The 18515-nt window shown below is 46.9% G+C and overlaps 1 protein-coding gene across 1 annotated transcript in view; it reads left to right on the top strand.

Annotated features, from left to right (window-relative positions):
* The window catches only part of FGF9 (fibroblast growth factor 9), a 95000-nt gene extending 77056 nt beyond the window's left edge, over positions 1-17944 (top strand). Inside the window, exon 3 of the mRNA XM_047874690.1 lies at positions 16739-17944. Coding sequence (XP_047730646.1) covers positions 16739-16984 — 246 coding nt within the window. The 3' untranslated portion in view covers positions 16985-17944. The remainder of the gene's footprint in view (positions 1-16738) is intronic.
* Positions 17945-18515: the final 571 nt, after the last annotated feature.

Here is an 18515-nt window from a genome sequence, read left to right on the forward strand (position 1 = left end):
ACCTCAGAGTCTGGAGCCTGTTTTGGATTCTGTGTCTCCCCCCGCCCCCTCTCTTTCTCTCCCCTGCTCATGCTCTCTCTCTCTCTCTCAAAAATAAATAAATATTAAAAAAAAAAAGGTAGCACAGTCACTAAAATCGCAATGATAGAGGAAAGTAGAGCATAGAATCTGTAAACGTGATGCAGAAGGATGATGTGCAGATTTCAGGTTTGTATCCCTTCTGTAACACTTACTTTATTCCGTCCAGAACTTTAATTCCTGTTGGTCTTTTCCTCTAGATTCAGTTCCTAGGAGTCAGATTCTCTTTCTCATCTTTCTGTTTCTTGAGGGCCCAGCAGTACATGTTATGTGCAGTTGGCATATGGTCAGTGTTTGTTGACTCAACTACTCAGCCTGTCACGACCTGCACACATGCAGAGCCTTGCTGTACTTGAGCACTGTGTGTCGATGGCATTACCTTGTGTGTAGTTGCCTACAGAGACAACCTACAGAGCTCTGTGTTTCCTTATTGAGAGACCCAGGCCTTGTAGATGGCAGAGGGACTCTTGCAGCCTTCAGACCCGTGCGTCGGAACCCGACCATCATCTTGATGGAGATGCTTATGAAACATGTGTTTCCTAGAAGATTTTGGTTGTTAGGTTTCCGGAGACAACGTTGGGACCTGGTTTATATGAATCCACGTAGTAAGAAGGTGTGATGGATTTTTGACCATGTTTCCTACGCACATAAACTTAAGAAAAAAACACATTAGTCGAAGCAGTTGTCTCTACTGGCCAGAGGTACGTGAGTCAAAAATTATCCAGGTGTTTCCATGGTGTGGGGTGGAGGAGGAGAGACCCCGTAGATCCACCTGTCCCCAAAGGAAGGAATATATCAGCTTCTTTAAGAGGAAAAAAATAAAGTATCTCAGATCCTTAGAACCCCGTACTGATTTCAATTATTGTTACTATGTTGTTTGAATACATACCAACGTGAACTTGTTATACTTCTCTGGCAGTTCCAATTCAAAGCATATTAATGTGAAAGTTCACACGAAACTCTAAGACCGGTAAAATCCATGTGGGCACAGTTGCGTTGATGTGATGGAAGATGTCACCTGCCGTAGGCTAAGAGGTGCTTCACTGTCAGTGTGGCCCTAGTGCTCTTCGGAGCTCTGCACACCTTGGCGCACCTTGGGAAGACGGCTGCCCCCCCGCCACCCCCCGAGTCTTCCTGTTCCAATTACTGGGACGCCACATGATGTCATCTGGTCTTTGCTGATGTGCCCAGTCTGTCCTTTCTTTTCCTGTTGGCCCTGATGGTGGGGGTATCACTCGGTAGTGCTGTTTAGCACAGGTACGTCCTTGGGTGGCAGCGTGTGCTTACAGGTGGTCCTCCGGAGGGTCTCGAATGGCCTCGCCACGATCCCTTTGCTTCGTCACGACATGAAAAGACAAAGTGAAGACGTTCTGGCAGAAAACTCACAGTCCCGCAGATGAGGCCCTGGTGCTCCAGGGGTCTGCACACGCCAGCTTTGAAAACAGCACAGGAGGTGTGAGGTCCTACAAGGAGGGTTGGCGGCAGGCCTGAGAGGCAACTTCATGGAGGCCTTCTTGTCTCCAGTAGGCATGCTGCATTGGCACTTGTGAGCAACTTGTGAACAGGCCGAATACACTCGCGTGCGCATGGAACGGGAAACCATACCAAACGGCAAGGCCCCGCCAGACTTCGCGATTTGTCCCTGTGGTTTGTCAGTTCCGCTTACTTTGATGGTAGATGTTCAGGCATGTCCTGTAGAAGGTCTCCAAGGAATGTAGTTCACATAAAGGAAATGAAAAGGGTCATTTGTTTCGTAATCTCCCTGATAGCGGGTATGCTCTGGAAGTAGGTGGTTTTAAGCAGATGTTTTGGGTAATAGAGCCTTGCCTTCGCTGTGTGTGCACGCTGCCAGTTTTCAAAGGATCAAGGAGTAATTCTCTGAGGACAAAGAGGGCGGCTCCTCAGAAGAGCATCGTATCCTGCATTATTCGATTTAGTTCATACACTGTCCTCGTATTAGGGGTGGAGAGAGTGAGAGTTTAGTGGCTTAGTGGTTTACTCAAGGTCACATGGAGAGTGACAGACAATTATGATTGGAACGTAGGTGAATTAATAAACTTTGTTCGATACCTATGCATAAGAGCGGCCATCCATTTTTGGGAATAAAAAATAATTTTACCAGAATTAACCATGTATTAAGAGAAAGATTTTAGTATTTCCTCTGCAGGTATGATTTTGGAACAATTTCGTTTTCTCTCTAGCAGCCTAGTTTTTATTTTGTGGTTGGTTTGTTCCTTTAGCATCTATACTGATGGCCAGTAGTTAGTGGAAGATCATTTTAAAAATGTGTCTCTATTTATTTAATTTTACTTTAGCGTTTGTTGTTCAGCGGAGTAGCTGTACTGATTTGCTGATCTACTGAGACATGTTTAAAACGTCCCATGTCAGTAATGACCAAAGTCACAGAGCATAGGTCTGGAGATGTTACAGGTTTTGGAAAGGATTTGGTTTTGGTCATTAATAGCTCAGTAGATTAAAAAAAAATTTTATAATGTTCATTTATTTTTTGAGAGAGAGAGAGAGAGAGAGAGAGAGAGAGAGAGAGAGAGAATGAGCAGGGGAGGGGCGGAGAGAGAGGCAGACACAGAATCTGAAGCAGGTTCTGGGCTCTGAGCTGTCAGCCCAGAGCCTGACGCGGGGCTTGAACTCACGAACCACGAGATCATGGCCCAAGCCAAAGTCAACTGAGCCACCCAGGCGTCCCAATAGCTTAGTAGATTGCTCTCATCTTCTCTGGAGGAGGATGGCTCTGGGTACCAGGCAACATGTTCAGGAATGGTCTTTGTTCAGGCTCAGGAGTCTCAGAGTAGAATCCTCCTCATGACAGGTGCAGACTTCACAGAAGATCCCCTCTGTGTCCTGCCCTTGGTTTTACTCCCATTCCCTGCTCTAAACTGCTCCCTTTTCTGAAGCCCCGCTGCCTAGTGCCTGCCAGAAAAGTCTGATGAAGAAAGCCTGAGAGAGTGAGTGGCTGTTTCTTGGGGTAGAGCCCCCACTGGCTCCTCGTTCTTCGAAGTCCTTTCATAAAGGGTAAGGCAGGGACTCGGTTACTTTCGTTTCCCGTGGAACTGCCAGCACTTAAAACAGTGTCTTGCTTGTGGTTGACACTTAATACATGTTGAAAGTATGACTGTGTTGTCAGCGGGATCCCAAATCACCCCTTCCTTCCTTCCTTCCTTCCTTCCTTCCTTCCTTCCTTCCTTCCTTCTTCCTTCCTTCCTTCTTCCTTCCTTCCTTCCTTCCTTCCTTCCTTCCTTCCTTCCTTTCCTCCCTCCCTCCTTCCTTCCTTCCTTCCTTCCTTCCTTCCTTCCTCCCCTCTCCCTCCCTCCCTCCCTCCCTCCCTCCCTCCCCCTTCCTTCCTTCCTTCCTTCCTTCCATCCTTCCTTTCTTTCTTCCTTCCTTCCTTCCTTCCTTCTTCCTTCCTTCCTTCTTTCCTTCCTTCCTCCCTCCTTCCTCCTTCCTTCCTTCCTTCCTTCCTTCCTCCCTCCCTCCCTCCCTCCCTCCCCCTTCCTTCCTTTCCTCCTTCCTTCCTTCCTTCCTTCCTTCCTTCCTTTCCTCCCTCCTTCCTTCCTTCCTTCCTTCCTTCCTCCTTCCTTCCTTCCTTCCTTTCCTTCTTCCTTCCTTCCTTCCTTCCATCCTTCCTTTCTTCCTTCCTCCTTCCTTCTTTCTTTCTTTCTTTCTTTCTTTCTTTCTTTCTTCCTTCCTTCCTTCCTTCCTCCCTCCCTCCCTCCCTCCTTCCTCCTTCCTTTCTTTCTTCCTTCCTTCCTCCCTCCCTCCCTCCTTCCTCCTTCCTTTCTTTCTTCCTTCCTTCCTCCCTCCCTCTCTCTCTCTCTCCCTCCCTCCCTCCTTCCTTCCTTCCTTCCTTCCTCCCTCTCTCCCTCCCTCCCTCCTTCTCTCCTTCCTTCCTTCCTCCCTCCCTCCCTCCCTCTTTCTTTCTTTCTTTCTTTCTTTCTTTCTTTCTTTTCTTTCTTTCTTTCTTTCACAAAGACCCATGGGCCCTGGCTCCTAAGCATCCAAATTATAAATAGGTATTTAAGATTAGAAGGACTGATGTACAGATCAGAGTGGCTCCTGGCCATCTTGTGTAGAAGGCTCCCATTTGGATAAAAAGTGTTAGGGAGCCCCACAGGATAGGAATTGTACTGGTGTCTTTGGATTGAAAAAATACATTATGACAAAAGCCTCTGCGAATTCCTGAACATTTTAAAATGAATTTGTTACAGAGCAGTTCATATATTCGTTGGAAAAGAGCAGCATATCTGTGCAATGGATATTTCGCTCACCTATTTTGCACACTGACAATGCTGACCTCTGGTTTTGAGGTCCTGAGCCTCCCTGTGCCTGGGAAATCTGGTTAATTTGTAAACTGGGGAGTGTGAGGACCACCAAGAGAAGGCAACACCAGGGACAGCAGAGGTACCAACTGACTGCCTCCGACACACCCGCCCGCTGCTGCTTCTGCTCCTAACCTGCCTGGAACTCTCCCTCACCCTGTGCTCTGTCTCACCCCTCCACCATCAGCTCTCGGTTCAGAATAGACTGTTGGTCACAGAGAACCTGAACTGCTCCTGCCTGGAGCCTGTGTCGTGGACAGGATCTGAATTGCACAGCCCCCCTGCTTCTCTTTAGAGTGCATCAGTCTTGGGCGCCTGGGTGGCTCAGTCGGTGAAGCATCCGACTTCGGCTCAGGTCATGATGTCACAGTCTGTGAGTTCGAGCCCCGCATCGGGCTCTGTGCTGACAGCTCAGAGCCTGGAGCCTGTTCAGATTGTATGTCTCTCTTTCTCTCTCTGCTCTTCCCCCACTGGTGCTCTGTCTCTGTCTCTCAAAAATAAATAAACGTTAAAAATTAAATAAATAAATAAGTAAATAAGTAAATAAATAAATAAATTAGTAAGTAAGTAAGTGAAGTGCGTCAGTCTCCCCCAGTTCCTTGAATTAGTGATGCTGGACAAGCTGATCAGAGTTAGGAAGGGCTGTTGGGTCAGTCTTGCTCATTCCTGCTCCCACTCCCTCGTTCGCTCACTCGCTCACACCCTCGCCTGCTCACACCTTCACCGGCTCACACCCTCAGTCTTCCCCGCCTGCTTTCACAAAGCCAACAAACGTCACTGACGCCGCCTCCCACTGATACCTGCCGGGAACACGGTTGATCCTCGTGACCTGCAGATTGTACATTTGCCGGTTCGCCTACTTCCTGCATTTGCTTGGAACCCTAACATCATTCCCGCTGGCTCTTCCGTGGTCATTTGCAGACATTCACGGAGAAGCGAAAGGGAGTTGCCCGATGGGCACGTTTCCAGCTGGGGCCCACCAGGTGACGCTCCGCCTTCTTGTGTCAGCTCATCCTGAAAACAGGTGTCCTTTTGGGCATCTGTTGAGCGCCACGTTTTTCCTTTTTGTGTTTTTTGTGGGTGATTTTACGGGTTAAAATGCCCCCCAAGCTAGTGCTGAAGTGCTGTGTGGTATTTCTAGTATTTAAAATGTTTTAACGTTTTTTTTTGAGAGAGAGAGAGAGAGAGAGAGAGAGAGAGCATGAGCGGGGGAGGGGCAGAGAGAGAGACAGAGAACGTGAAGCAGGCTCCAGGCTCCGAGCCGTCAGCACAGAGCCCGATGTGGGGCTTGAACCCACGAACTGTGAGATCATGACCTGAGCCGAAGTCGGACGCTGAACCGACTGAGCCACCCAGGCGACCCCGTCTGGTATTTCTAAATGTGAGACGGCTGTGACAGGTTAGGGAGCAAACCACATAAGTTGGATAGTTTTGTTCGGGCCTGAACTCTCGTGCTGTGAGTTTATTGTTAACGAATCTACAACATTAACTTAAACAGAAACCCACAAAAAACCAAGATCGCATATTGATGGTCTGACAGAAGTGTTATGACTGGAGGCTTACAGGAACCTGACCCTGGATTTCTCTTGGGAGCAATGCTTCAGTATTCACCCCTTCAGCGTCCACGGCAGCTTTAGAGAACAGCGCTGCCACGAATGATGAGAGCCAACTGTACATACAAATGCAAATGCTACTTTCTCTTGTGGGTGAACTTGGAACTGGCTCGAGAACTTGCAGCTTCATGGGGGAGGGGGGGCAGATACACCAACCAAGAATCATAATTTGGTCTGATACACGTTATCACAGAATTATGTGCAAAAAGGGCTCGGAGAGCTTAGAGGAGAGAGCTCAGTTCTAGGGTAGGAGAGGAGGTCAGGATTATTCACGGAGGACGTAGAGGACAATAGGCAGGTGTCCTGAGGGGAGGAAGGCTTGTGCAAAGGCAGCTTTGCTGCAGGGTTTGGAAACGTGGTGGCTGGTGGATGTGTGCTAATTCTGTTATCTTTGCGCCTGACCGCCCCCCCACCCATGGTGTGGTCCGGCCGGTTTCTGCCGTTTCTCACAGCTGCTGCCAATGCTACACTGCTGGCATTTGGAGGGTCTTCTCCTGTCATCATCGTCAGCCATGGGCCTGGCAGGTGCCCGGCGGCCTCACAAAGAAAGCTGGCCACCCTGGAGCCAAGTGGCAGCCGCTGGCCCGACAGCAGGTCCAGCAGGGGCCCGTCCACCTCGTCCCTCCTGCCTCCCTCATGCCCGGGACTGACTTGTCCTTGTGCACAGACATCACTTCTCAGTCTGTTGACCTGGTACACCCCAGCAGCCTCCCAACAGGTAGCCGAGAAAAATGTCTGCGTTCCTGACACCCCTAAGGGGAGCAGAGGGCTCCCCTAAGGATTGACAGGTTATGGCGTTAAGTGGGAGAGACCTACGAGCTGTGTTCCCTCATCCTCTGTATAAATGCTTAAAATCCTGACCTAAGTTGATCTCCTCTTTCCCTATTCGTGTGTGTGTGTGTGTGTGTGTGTGTGTGTGTGTGTGTGTGTGATAATTCATTGAAATCTCCGTCGTGATTTGCTTTTGCTTTGTAATGAAATGCTCAAAGCTCAATGCAGTATTCTAAGAACAGACTTGCCAAGGTCATGCCAAAGACATCCCTCTCCCCGTGGTGCACGGTGTGATTGCTTTGCTCTAGCATGGCGTGATCTTTGCCCGTTTAGCGGCCACGATGCACTCTGTGTCCTCACATAAATGCTGTCCACTCTCAGCTCGAGGTCTCATCCCTCCCTCCTCCTTGCATACGAATTGCTGTGTTCCGGGTGGTTTTCTCTTGGCTTGCGTTCCTTTTCTTTCTGCATCTTTCAAGTTGGTCTTCTGTTTGCAATGTTTTGATGGAATAGTTAAGCCTGTGCTTGCATTTGGAACAGTTCGAACTTGGAGGTAAGACAGAGAGTAGTGGAAACACGAGGCTTCGCATCCCAGCTCTGTGGCTCCCCGGCTGTGTGACCTCGGGCAGTCTACTCAAACTTGCTGAGCTGTAACTGTGAAACGGGGCTAATGGCAGCCACATCACAGCATTGCTGTGAGGATTAGAGGAGATGAAGCCTATGAAACAGCCCGCACACTGCTTGGCTCGCTGTGGCTCGTTAGCACAGGCTTGCTCCCTTAGCATTCTTCACGGATGAGTGTGGCAGTGCTTCTGGAAGGCCGCCTTGGTGCAGCCTCTCATATTCCTTCCGGGGTGGGAGATGCACAGAAAGTGTGTTTCTTGCACGTTTGGATTCTGGAATGATTTATGACATAATCTATGAAAATACAGATTTCCTCCACATCAAAATGTGGCATCCCTTCAATTATACTTGAAAGTGTTAACCATGCTCAGGGAGCCTGGGTGGCTCAGTTGGTTGAGCATCCGACTTCGGCTCAGGTCATGATCACAGTTCGTGAGTTCGAGCCCCACGTCGGGCTCTGTGCGGACAGCTCAGAGCCTGGAGCCTGTTTCAGATTCTGTGTCTCCCTCTCTGCCCCTCCCCTGCTCGTGCTCTGTCTCTCTCTCTCTCTCTCTCTCAATAATAAATAAACATTAAAAAATTTTTAATAAAGTGTTAACCGTGCTTATCAAGATTAAGTTTAGATACTTTATTTTCATATGTAGCTCATAATCGTTTTATCCACGTCGTTGAAGAAATTTCTTTCTTTGGGGTTTCATTTACTTTGTATTATTCTTATTCTTTTTTCTTTAAAAAAATTTTTTTTTTCAACGTTTATTTATTTTTGGGACAGAGAGAGACAGAGCATGAACGGGGGAGGGGCAGAGAGAGAGGGAGACACAGAATCAGAAACAGGCTCCAGGCTCTGAGCTGCCAGCCCAGAGCCCGACGCGGGGCTCGAACTCACGGACCGCGAGATCGTGACCTGGCTGAAGTCGGACGCTTAACCGACTGCGCCACCCAGGCGCCCCTCTTATTCATTTTTCTAACGTTCACATAGTAGCAAATGCACCAGGCTGTCCCAGCCCCAAAATGTCTACCATCAGAATCGTGTTTTCAGGATTCAAGCCCTGTTTAAAAAAACATCCGTGTCAGCATATGTATGGAATGGAATTATTAGTTGATGGTATTAGGCCTGATTAGCATGGAAGTGGGTTGTTACAGTCTGGCAGAGAGAGCGGGCCCTGAGAGAGTTAGACACCGTCATCTGTGTGTTACAGAGAGGAAGGGACAGCAACACTGGTCACTTTCTAAGAGAGCAGGGCCATTTATGTATTGGGTGGAAAAGCTTGCTTCCAGACAAATCTGGGCAGGACTACAGTTGGAGTTAGAAGCTGGAGACCCAAGAAGTAGGGGGGATGCTACAGGCAAACTTGATCTACTTTGCGATTTTACACAGCGTTCCTCGGTGGGCGTTGGGTGGGGTGGGGGTGTAGGGGCACACGAGCGTTGCCTGGGGGCGCGTGTGAGAAATTCAAGAGTTCCGGTATCATTTCTCTTCAGCGTTGCGTGTTGTCTGCCTTATGCGAACGTCTGGCTTTCCCGTCGGGTGTGAGCACTCTAGGACATTGCTGACTTCTTGTTTTCTTGCAAGACTTGGTTTTTCTCCCAAGTGAGTTCTCCGAGGGAGAGCTTATGATGTAGGGTTTGCTGGTCAGGCAGACATTCGTTGATGAGCCATGCCTGTTGCGGCCAGCGCGGGGGCGAGGACAGCGGCGGGCCCCGCGATGCCAGGCAGTGGCAGGCAAGACACCTTCCAGGACGGGATCACCCGAAGATCTCCCGGGGAGAGGAAAGCAGGGGCGCCTGGGGCCGAGGTGAGGTCTTCCGCCATGCCGCATCTCTTCCTTGAAATAGCAGCCTCATTCCCTTGGCTGCTTCTGGAAGCATTAATTCAGTCTGCGTTTCTGATCCGCTGCCCCCACCGTCTCTGCAGTGGGCGACTGATGCAGCACATTTTATTTGGTTTCTTTCCCTGTTTTCCTCCACTGCCGTTTCTTTTTCCATTTCCTGTTCGGCGTGTCCTTCCAGAGCTCTTGTGGATACCTCTGCTTTCTGCATTTCCATGTTCCGAGACTGAACCACCGGAATCTCAGACCCAAAGAGACCTCAGGAATATCTTAGTCCGGTTCCCCCGTTTTATGAGGCCCAGGATTGTTAATCAACCCGCCCACTGCTCCCAGGTTGTGCGCGTGTGTTTGCGGAAGTCTGGCATTCCTTTATGTACGGAAATTCTGTGAACCTTTCAGTTCTTCCGAAATAGCCTTTGGGCTTACACTGTCATTCTGTTGGTTCACCTTTCAGTTTCTCTGATTTTCTTCCCACAAGCCAAGTTCCTAATGTAACCCGTTTTCGTCTAGCGTAAAAAACCTGAGGCCCATTTTTCTTTTCCGATTCCACTCCCGACAGTATATCAGATGGTTATCATGGAAACACAGCAGTTGGATTCAGTTGTCTTTGTCTTTTAGGATCCCTTATTCCCTTCATTTCCCCTCCCAGCTCTTCGGCTGGACTTGTGTCTGCCGTTGTCTGTCAGTCTAAGTCTTCGAGGGCATCCTACCCTTGGCTCTTGCCTCGAGTGCTACCTCGTGCGAGGTTGCTTCAGCTTTTGCAGGTTTTTGTGTCTTTTCAGTGGTCACTGGAGGACATACTCCTCTTACCAGATAATTATCTATGGTAAGAAATGTTACCTGTGATTTCTTTTTCCTCTGGTGTTCCAAGATCCTAAAACAAGTTTCATGAATTTTTCCTGTAAGGTTCTTTGTGGAAGCATTAAATGTGCATCGTCTCTTCGGGGATACAGGCAATAACATTTATTTTTTTTATTTTTTTATTTTTTTAAATGTTTATTTGTTTTTGAGAGAGACAGAATATGAGCGAGGTAGAGGCAGAGAGAGAAAAAGAGACACAGAATGTGAGGCAGGCTCCAGGCTCCGAGCTGTCAGCACAGAGCCCGATGTGGGGCTTGAACTCACAAACCGCGAGATCATGACCTGAGCCCAAGTGGGACGCTTAGCCGACTGAGCCACCCAGGCGCCCAAGCAATAACATTTCTTAGAGTGAATATTGGACTTCTCAAATTTAAATCCTTGAGCAAGGTCTTCTTTCCCCTTAGGATTACATCTGTGGAAATGTATTACAAGTTTACAAGCTGATATGATTTGCTAAACAAATGTCCGTGTCTCTAGGCAGCTTCTGAGGAAGGCCCCTAAATTGTCTAGCCTGTCCACGGCAGGTTCTGTCCTTGCTGGCGGGCATCGTTGGTGCCAGAAGGCTGGTGAGCGCACAGCATAGAAGGTATCTGTGTGCCCCTAGATTCAGACTGGGACCCGGCTTTTGAATCCCCAAATCCCCAAGTAGCAGCTTCTGGAGGGAAGGTCACTTGTGTTTGTTTGGTTTGGTTTAGTCTCTGGTGGGGAAGGAGAGGAGAGAATGTGGGAATCCTTAATTTTCTATATGTTTTGATGAGACAGAATGAAAAATTGCCCGCCTGCTTGCCTCATTTTGTTTAGATTGACCAGATACAGCTATTTCAGTTCCCACAATTCCAGTCATGGGCACGAAAGCAGGCCCACCTGGAATAGTGGGGATCTTAAAGAGTTTTGGAAGATAGGGCTTAAGGTGAGCCATATCGAGGGCACAAGGAGATATGGCTCTGAACTGGAGCTTCTAATAAAATAGGAAATAGGGCCCTCATGCCCATTCTCCTCTGTGTTTGTTGCTTTCTGTCTGTTTGGGGACTTCTCCCAGGAGAGAAGAGTTAAAAGACCTGGCTTCTTATTAATGGTCCTTTAGTCATCGTATTTAATCACCCCGATCCTTGCAACAACTCCCATTAAGACTTTACTGCTAGATTATTAATGAGGAAGCGTACATCTGTGCGAGTAATTGTGGTCGAGGGAGGTTTAAATGCCATGACTGTAATAAACGGGAGATACAAGAATGAGCGATTACATGAAATCATTAACTTGTAAAGTGTTTGGGAACTCTACACTCAGGTTAGTTTCTGTATAGTCACTGACCTCGGATTAACGTGCCGGGCTAGCTTTCACAACCGGTTTAAGTGACCCATTGAGTTGAATACACGCAACCATCTGGATAGGTGGGAAAACTACACCGCATATATTTACGTGTATATAGAAATACGGATGGCTAGAATGGCAGCACAAAGCCTATTTGTTTTCCATGAGAAGAGCTGAGCCGCGAGTTTTGAAAAATTCTGATTTCAGTTTTTAAATGGGTATAGATACGAATTGGGCCTAATCATAGCCATGTGGATGACACATTTTCCAATTGTCTAATATTTTAAAGTGGTGTCTCTATGAGTTTATGTCTTATGGCGTTCCTGAACATTCTCCAGGGTGTGCTGTAATTTTCACATTATTATCTCATTCTTTGGTTTTAATAGGATTCGTAAAAGTTTTGAAGTTTTAATTTCAGTTTTTCCCACTGCTTAGAATTTGATGATATAAAATGAAAAGAGGTTTCCATAGTTGCTAACATTCACCAGATTTTGTTCCAAAGCATGGGCTTCAGTAGACTTTTGAATTAAATCCGCATTCTCCACTCAAGCCTAGTGATATAATCCAACAGTTCAAAGATAGGTATGCCATAAACAGCTATCGTTAAATAATCTAAAAAAAAAAAATTAAAACATGGAAATACAATAAAACAAGAATTGATCACTTTATAGTGGAATACTCTATAAACCGTCTGCATTGGAAACATGTGAGTTTTAAAACATCTGACTTCTATAATTCTAAAGTGTACAGTTGAAGGCAGAAATTTTTTTTTCTCCTTTGCACATATACGAGAATACAGGTTAATATATTTGTGCTGTCCCGATTTGCACTCATTTGCTTGTTTTCAATTTAGAAAAATCACTGTGGAGTACAAATACATAGGAATAGTCACCTCACTAAATATTTTGTCACCGAGTTCTAAAGTGTGAGCATAAAGAGAGCAACTCTGTAAAGTTTGCTAGTTTATCTGTCCAAAACAGAAGTCACATGTTAACGTAATCCCAAATAAGAGGAAGAAATTTAAAAGCACATACGTGGTATAAAAAAGTAATGAGGCCTTTAATTCTTCAAGATCATTTTAATTTTCAAGGTATGTCAGTTTATCTGAGCGGCATTATACTAAGTGTGTAACAATTATGGGAGCTGAAAGGTACCAGCGGTTTGCGATGTAATGTCGGCACAGTCTCATTTAACTTGTTAACTGAAGTCATGCAGCCCTTCCGTATAGGGGGCAATTGAACTCTTAACCATCACAAAAAATGCTGGCTATAGATGATACTGTTTTAACTGGAATAATTTACTTTATTTCCTGGGTTGCCTAGAAAGTTAGTTACGTGTATATAAACAATGCTATAATAGCCTGCTGGGGGAAATAGAGCAGTGTTTTCTGAGTACTGAAAAGGCTAGTTCAGTTTCTTATTGTTTTTTAAACGTTTTTTTCAGGGGTGGCTGGGTGGCTCAGTCGGTTAAGCGTCCAACTTCAGCTCAGGTCGTGATCTCACGGCTCGTGAGTTGGAGCCCCGCGTCGGGCTCTGTGCTGACAGCTCAGAGCCTGGAGCCTGCTTTGGATCCTGTGTCTCCCTCTCTCTCTCTGCCCTCCCCCCCACCCCCCGCTCATGCTCTGATTCTCTCTCTCTCAAAAATAAACATTAAAAATTTTTTTTTTGTTTTTTTCATATGTTACAAAACCCTCTTGAAACATGTAGAGCAAGAACCTTTTCATAAATACTGACAACAAATGTGTCCCGTTGCTAGATTGTGATGTCCCTGTCACTGTAGAATTTTGTTCATAATCTCGGTTTTCTTTCCATCTCCACGCATTCCTCTTGCAGAGCCAATTGTGTTTTCTAAAAGTTATATTTTCGTTGAGGTAAAGAAGAAAGGACGCTCAGGAAGCCTCTACGAGTCTTAGAGTAACGTTGCCGCATGGAATTTCTGAGCCTCGTCTGTGAGCTCGGGCCTTTCCCCTGCGTGGCCCGCCCTGAGGCCTGGCCCTTTGGAAACAGCATCCGAAGCCTCCCTGCGGGAGGAGGTCTGGAGGAATCACACTGCTTAGTGAAAAGCAAAACACATGGAAGGGACTGGGCTCCAGAGTGCGGCACCTCCAGCAGGGCTCCTGGAAACTTCTTCCTGCGGTGGCCCCGTTACCATAAGGAGATCCCGTGGCCTAGACCACGGGGCGAGTCGTTTCACATCTGGGCCTCCCTGTCCCACATAGTTAATGGGAGAAGTTGTGTTCGCCGTTTCCTAGACTGCATCCCAGGAGTGAGAGGTGATGATGTGGACTTTATGTCAGCAACCCCCATGGTTCCTGGAGCGCCTCCTCTGTGCCAGGCGTGTTCTGGGGCTGGATTTGTGATAGCCCTGCCTCCAGATGCTGTTTCCTAACCCTCCTTACAGATGAAGTTGCGAGACTCGGAGAGGTTAAGTGAGTAGTTGTAAGTGTCCCGCAGCTAGTGAAGGACGAAGCTGGGGTCTGCGTGGGCCTTTGATTCCACAGCTGTTCTGTTCACCACCATGCAAGCTCCGTATACTCTGCTGAGGTGATGTGTATGTGTTCCTTTAAAAAAAAATTTTTTTTTTTTAATATTTATGATTTTTGAGAGAGACAGAGCGTGAGCGGGGGACGGGGAGAGAGAGAGAGGAGACACCGAATCCGAAGCAGACTCCAGGCTCCGAGCTGTCGGCACAGAACCCGACGTGGGGCTCGAGCCCACAAACCATGACATCATGACCTGAGCCAAAGTCGGAGGCTCAACCGACTGAGCCACCCAGCGCCCCTGTGTGTGTTTCTAATCCAACAAAAGCCATCGTATTATAGGTTCGATAGGTCTATAAAGCAGGCATGGAGTAGTGCATAAGTCATGTTTCCAAAAGGAAAAAGAAGTGTTTTAGTTTGTGAATAAAATGTCTGTCAGGTGATAGGATTTCCTGAGGAAAAGAAAGCTTAATTTGAATTCATTTTTCAGTGAGGGTGGAGGGGGGGTGGGGGAGAGGGGAAAGTGGGTGATGGGCTTTGAGGAGGGCACCTGGGAGGAGCATCGGGCCAATTTGACGATAAATTATAGTAAAAAAAATAATAAATTGAAAAAATGGATTTGGTTTTCATGGTTTCTTTCTCTCTTTTTTTTTTGTAGAGTTGGAAGTTCAGTATGCAGGTTTTGTACTCTGGTCCATTTTATTAAGTAAAAGAAAAAAACCAAAAAAAAAAAAAGCTCACCATAATTTGTTGAGAAAATCTACTTAATCACAGCAAACCCAAACCAGACATTTTTAGCCAGTAGTAATCTTGTCTGTGTGGAGAATATTTATCATACGGATGGAAGTAAAGCCTAAAATAGCTGGTAATGTCTTTAACACACTAGTTTTATTTCGTCAGTCTTACCAGAGATGAAAGAAATCACACGCGGCCTTGTCCCCCAGCGCAGAAGCACAGAGAGGGTAGGGGTTGCTGGGGTTTTCTCAGAAGAATGTGCCTCTGGTTTTCGTGTGGACCGAAGCGAAGGGCTGCCTGTGGGCAGGGAGCCTCTCCTGGCGCCCCGGTGGGGTAACCCAGCCAGGGGGGAGCCACAGAGTACTTCCCACTCCCCACAGTTCACTTTGTCCCTATAAACACGGCGTCAGCCTTCCCAAGTTTCCCCATCGCTCCCCACCTTGACAGAGGCGTCGTTTTTTTCTTTTGGCTTTTCCCCGTCGGACTTCGCGAAAAACATGTCCAATGAGGTGACGCTGTGTCACAGACCCTTCCGGTGCCCGGAAGAGCGCCTATCTGGAGTGCAGGCCCCGTGTGGTTTCCCGTGGGTTCTAAGCCTTCGGTGCATTCAAAAGTGGGGAAGCCGGCCTTCCACTGGCCGCTTCACCTTGTCACATTCTCTCCGTCTGTCCCTTCCTTTGCTCTCCTGACTTCCTCCACAGAGAGGAGCCCAGGGCTGCTGCCCGTGAGCTCAGGGCACCAAGTGGCGTCCCAGGTGTGTGCATGCAGAAAAGGACATCTGTACTTTGGTTGTGCCTGGTTCGCTGTCCTCTGGGTCTGAATGCGAATGTCAGAAATGGAAGGACGTCGGACGCCTTCCTGGGTTGTGCTGCGTTAAGCCTTTGCACGGACACGGGTTGGTCGGGTTGTTTCCTTATTCATGTGAGGTGCCGGGGGCGGGGGGGGGGGGCAAGAGCAAGGGGGACAGTTTGAAAGATCGCTCTGTGTTTGTTCTGTAAAAGTACCATCTAGGAAGGTATCGGTTTGAAAAACTCGAGTCCGGTGGTGACAAGGGCAGAGAGGCTCTCGGATCCTGTCGCCTTGTTTCTCCAGGGGACAGCTTGTATGCCTGGGGTGTGCTCACGGTTTGGGGGAGTGACGCGTCCCTTGTTTCGGGTCACGGCTGCTGCCCACGAGACACGTGGAGGACCCTGCAGGAGCCCCGGGTTGTGGGGTGAAACGGGGCCTAGAGTCTCCTAAATCTCAGGTGAAGGGAGGGGTACAGCACATTTGTGAAAATGCGGAAGCTTTCGGCTTCGGGACCGTGGGAGTGTCAGCTTTTTCTCGGGTAGCCGTGTGCCGGAGAACGTGGCTTTTTAAGCTGGCTGTGCGCGGGGAGGGTCTTCTGAGTTCCAGGAGGTGGGAGGGCTTCAACATTTGTTTCCACTTCTTTGTATTCAGGAAGACTCAAGTCTCACCGCAAGCCTTCTGTCTTAAAAGGCGGACTGGGAATTAACTGCATCAGAACTGCCCCGAGGGCCTGTTAAAAATGCCTATTTCCAGACTTTCTGGATCCGAATTTTAAAGGATTGGGGATTGGAAATTTGCATTTTAAAGAAGCATCCCAGGTGATTCCTCTGTAAGCCTGAAGTTTGAGAGGCACTCTTATAGAGTAATAAACGAGCACTACTGCGGTTGTTGAGAAGGTTGGTCTACACGGCGAGTGCTTTATAAAACACAGTAAAGGTGGAGCAGTTATGTGAACTTTTGGCTTCAGCTGAGGCTCTCCCCGCCATGACGGTCCGCATCCTACTTGCTGTGATAAAAATGGGAACAACTCACAGCCTTGGTTGTCCTTTGTCTGTTAGACTCATTGAAATCATTTGGCATATGAAAAAATCTAAGGAGAAAACATTTGCGATCTTTCGCACTTTACTCACCGTGAGGAACAATTAGAACGTAGAGTTCTACTCTAACTACCTGTGTCCCGATGGTCAAAATGGGCTAAAGTCAGTAGTTTCTCTTCAGAGTTATATCGCGTAGCAGTTGAACTTTGCTTCAAATACAGAAAGTAGCTGTTTTGCAAAAAAGACTCATTTGTTGTTTGTGTGTTTGTTTGAACAGGAAAAACTAACCCAAGAGTGTGTATTCAGAGAACAGTTTGAAGAAAACTGGTATAACACCTACTCTTCGAATCTCTATAAACACGTGGACACTGGAAGGCGATACTACGTTGCGTTAAACAAAGACGGGACCCCCAGAGAAGGAACCAGGACTAAACGGCACCAGAAATTCACACATTTTTTACCCAGACCAGTGGACCCCGACAAAGTACCCGAACTATATAAGGATATTCTAAGCCAAAGTTGACAAAGACAATTTCTTCACTTGAGCCCTTAAAAAAAGTAACCACTATAAAGGTTTCACGCGGTGGGTTCTTCTCGATTAGCTGGGGGGTCACCCCAGCTCCACTGTTGCCAAACTTTGCCGCATGCATGATGTCCGATGGAGGCTTGGACGGGAACATGCTGATTCTGTTCTGCACTTACAGGCTGGTCCTCCCGGAGGCCGGCCGCTGCCCACTTGCTCGATTTCTTGTGCGAGGAGGAGAGGGAGACTGAGCGGGGGTGCGAGTGTGTGCGTGGATGAGTAGCAGGGGGAATTGAAGAGAGAGGCAGAGAGGACAACGGCCTGATGCATGCTGGGATTTAGACGCGCTTTTACATTTTTGATCAGTTGTACTTCATCCTGTATCCGCACAGCCATACTTCGACTCATCAGGATTGGGGCTGGTGGCCTTCGCAAGGGCACGCTGCGTTTTCAGAGGTGTGGAGGGTGCAGTCTTACTTCAGAGACTTTTTCAGTTAATGCTCGCTGGTGCCATCCCAGTGGATCGAAAGCAAAGACCTCTTAGGCAAAAAACAAAAAAACAAAAAAAACAAATACAAAACAAAACAAAAAAAAAGTTAAATTTATTTATAGAAATTCCAAAGGCAACATTTTATTTATTTTATATATTTATTTATTATATAGAGTTTATTTTTAATGAAATATGTACAGGCCAGATAGGCATTTTGGAAGCTTTAGGCTCTGTAAGCATTAAATGGCAAAGTCCGCTACGAACCTGTGGTAAATTCATGCAAGTAAATAACGGTGCATGGATGTGAGAAATTCTAATGACCCTAATGTACTAAAGGCGACAATCTCTTTTGTGCCCGTATTATTGTAAACTTATGCACATCATTCATGACACTGAGTATTCACTCTTCAGACTGCTTGTTTCATAGCTTATCCCAGAGGATTAAAGAAAAACTGGGTCTCAAACTTTTATTCTGTGTCTGTAATATTTCCTCTCTCATTAAGTGACTTATTCCATCATTGTAACTTCACGGTTGGAAGATATAAGGGTTGGTATATATCCTACGTGTTTAAATCTATTGCAGAATATACCAAAGCTAAACAATAACTCTGCTTTTGTTTTAGTTGATCTCCAGGACAACAGGTCTAACATCAAACATTGTACTGATTCAGATCCTCAAAAACGGTGGGGGGTGGGGGGGAAGAAAGCCTACACAGAACAGATTTTTTTTTTTTTTAAAGGGACAAGAGTCAGATTAAACAAGGATAATCCTTGGAGAATTTTATTCGTGCACTTGGCTATCAAACATGAAATGATACGAGTACCAGGGGGGTCACTGTAAGATCTTTTATAGAAAATTGCTTTCGGTGTGAACCGTCCTAATACATGGTAATAGAATCCTTCAAGTAAAACTTGCAAAACGAAACTAAAAAATCTTCATCCATAATGACAAGGAGGGGGAAAATATTTTACTTGTTGACTCTGTTTTGTTTTTAAAAATGGTCTTCACAAGCGCTCAATTTTTTTAGAGGGGAGGTTACT

Source organism: Prionailurus viverrinus, chromosome A1 (assembly GCF_022837055.1).
Source record: "Prionailurus viverrinus isolate Anna chromosome A1, UM_Priviv_1.0, whole genome shotgun sequence".
Lineage (NCBI taxonomy): Eukaryota > Metazoa > Chordata > Mammalia > Carnivora > Felidae > Prionailurus > Prionailurus viverrinus.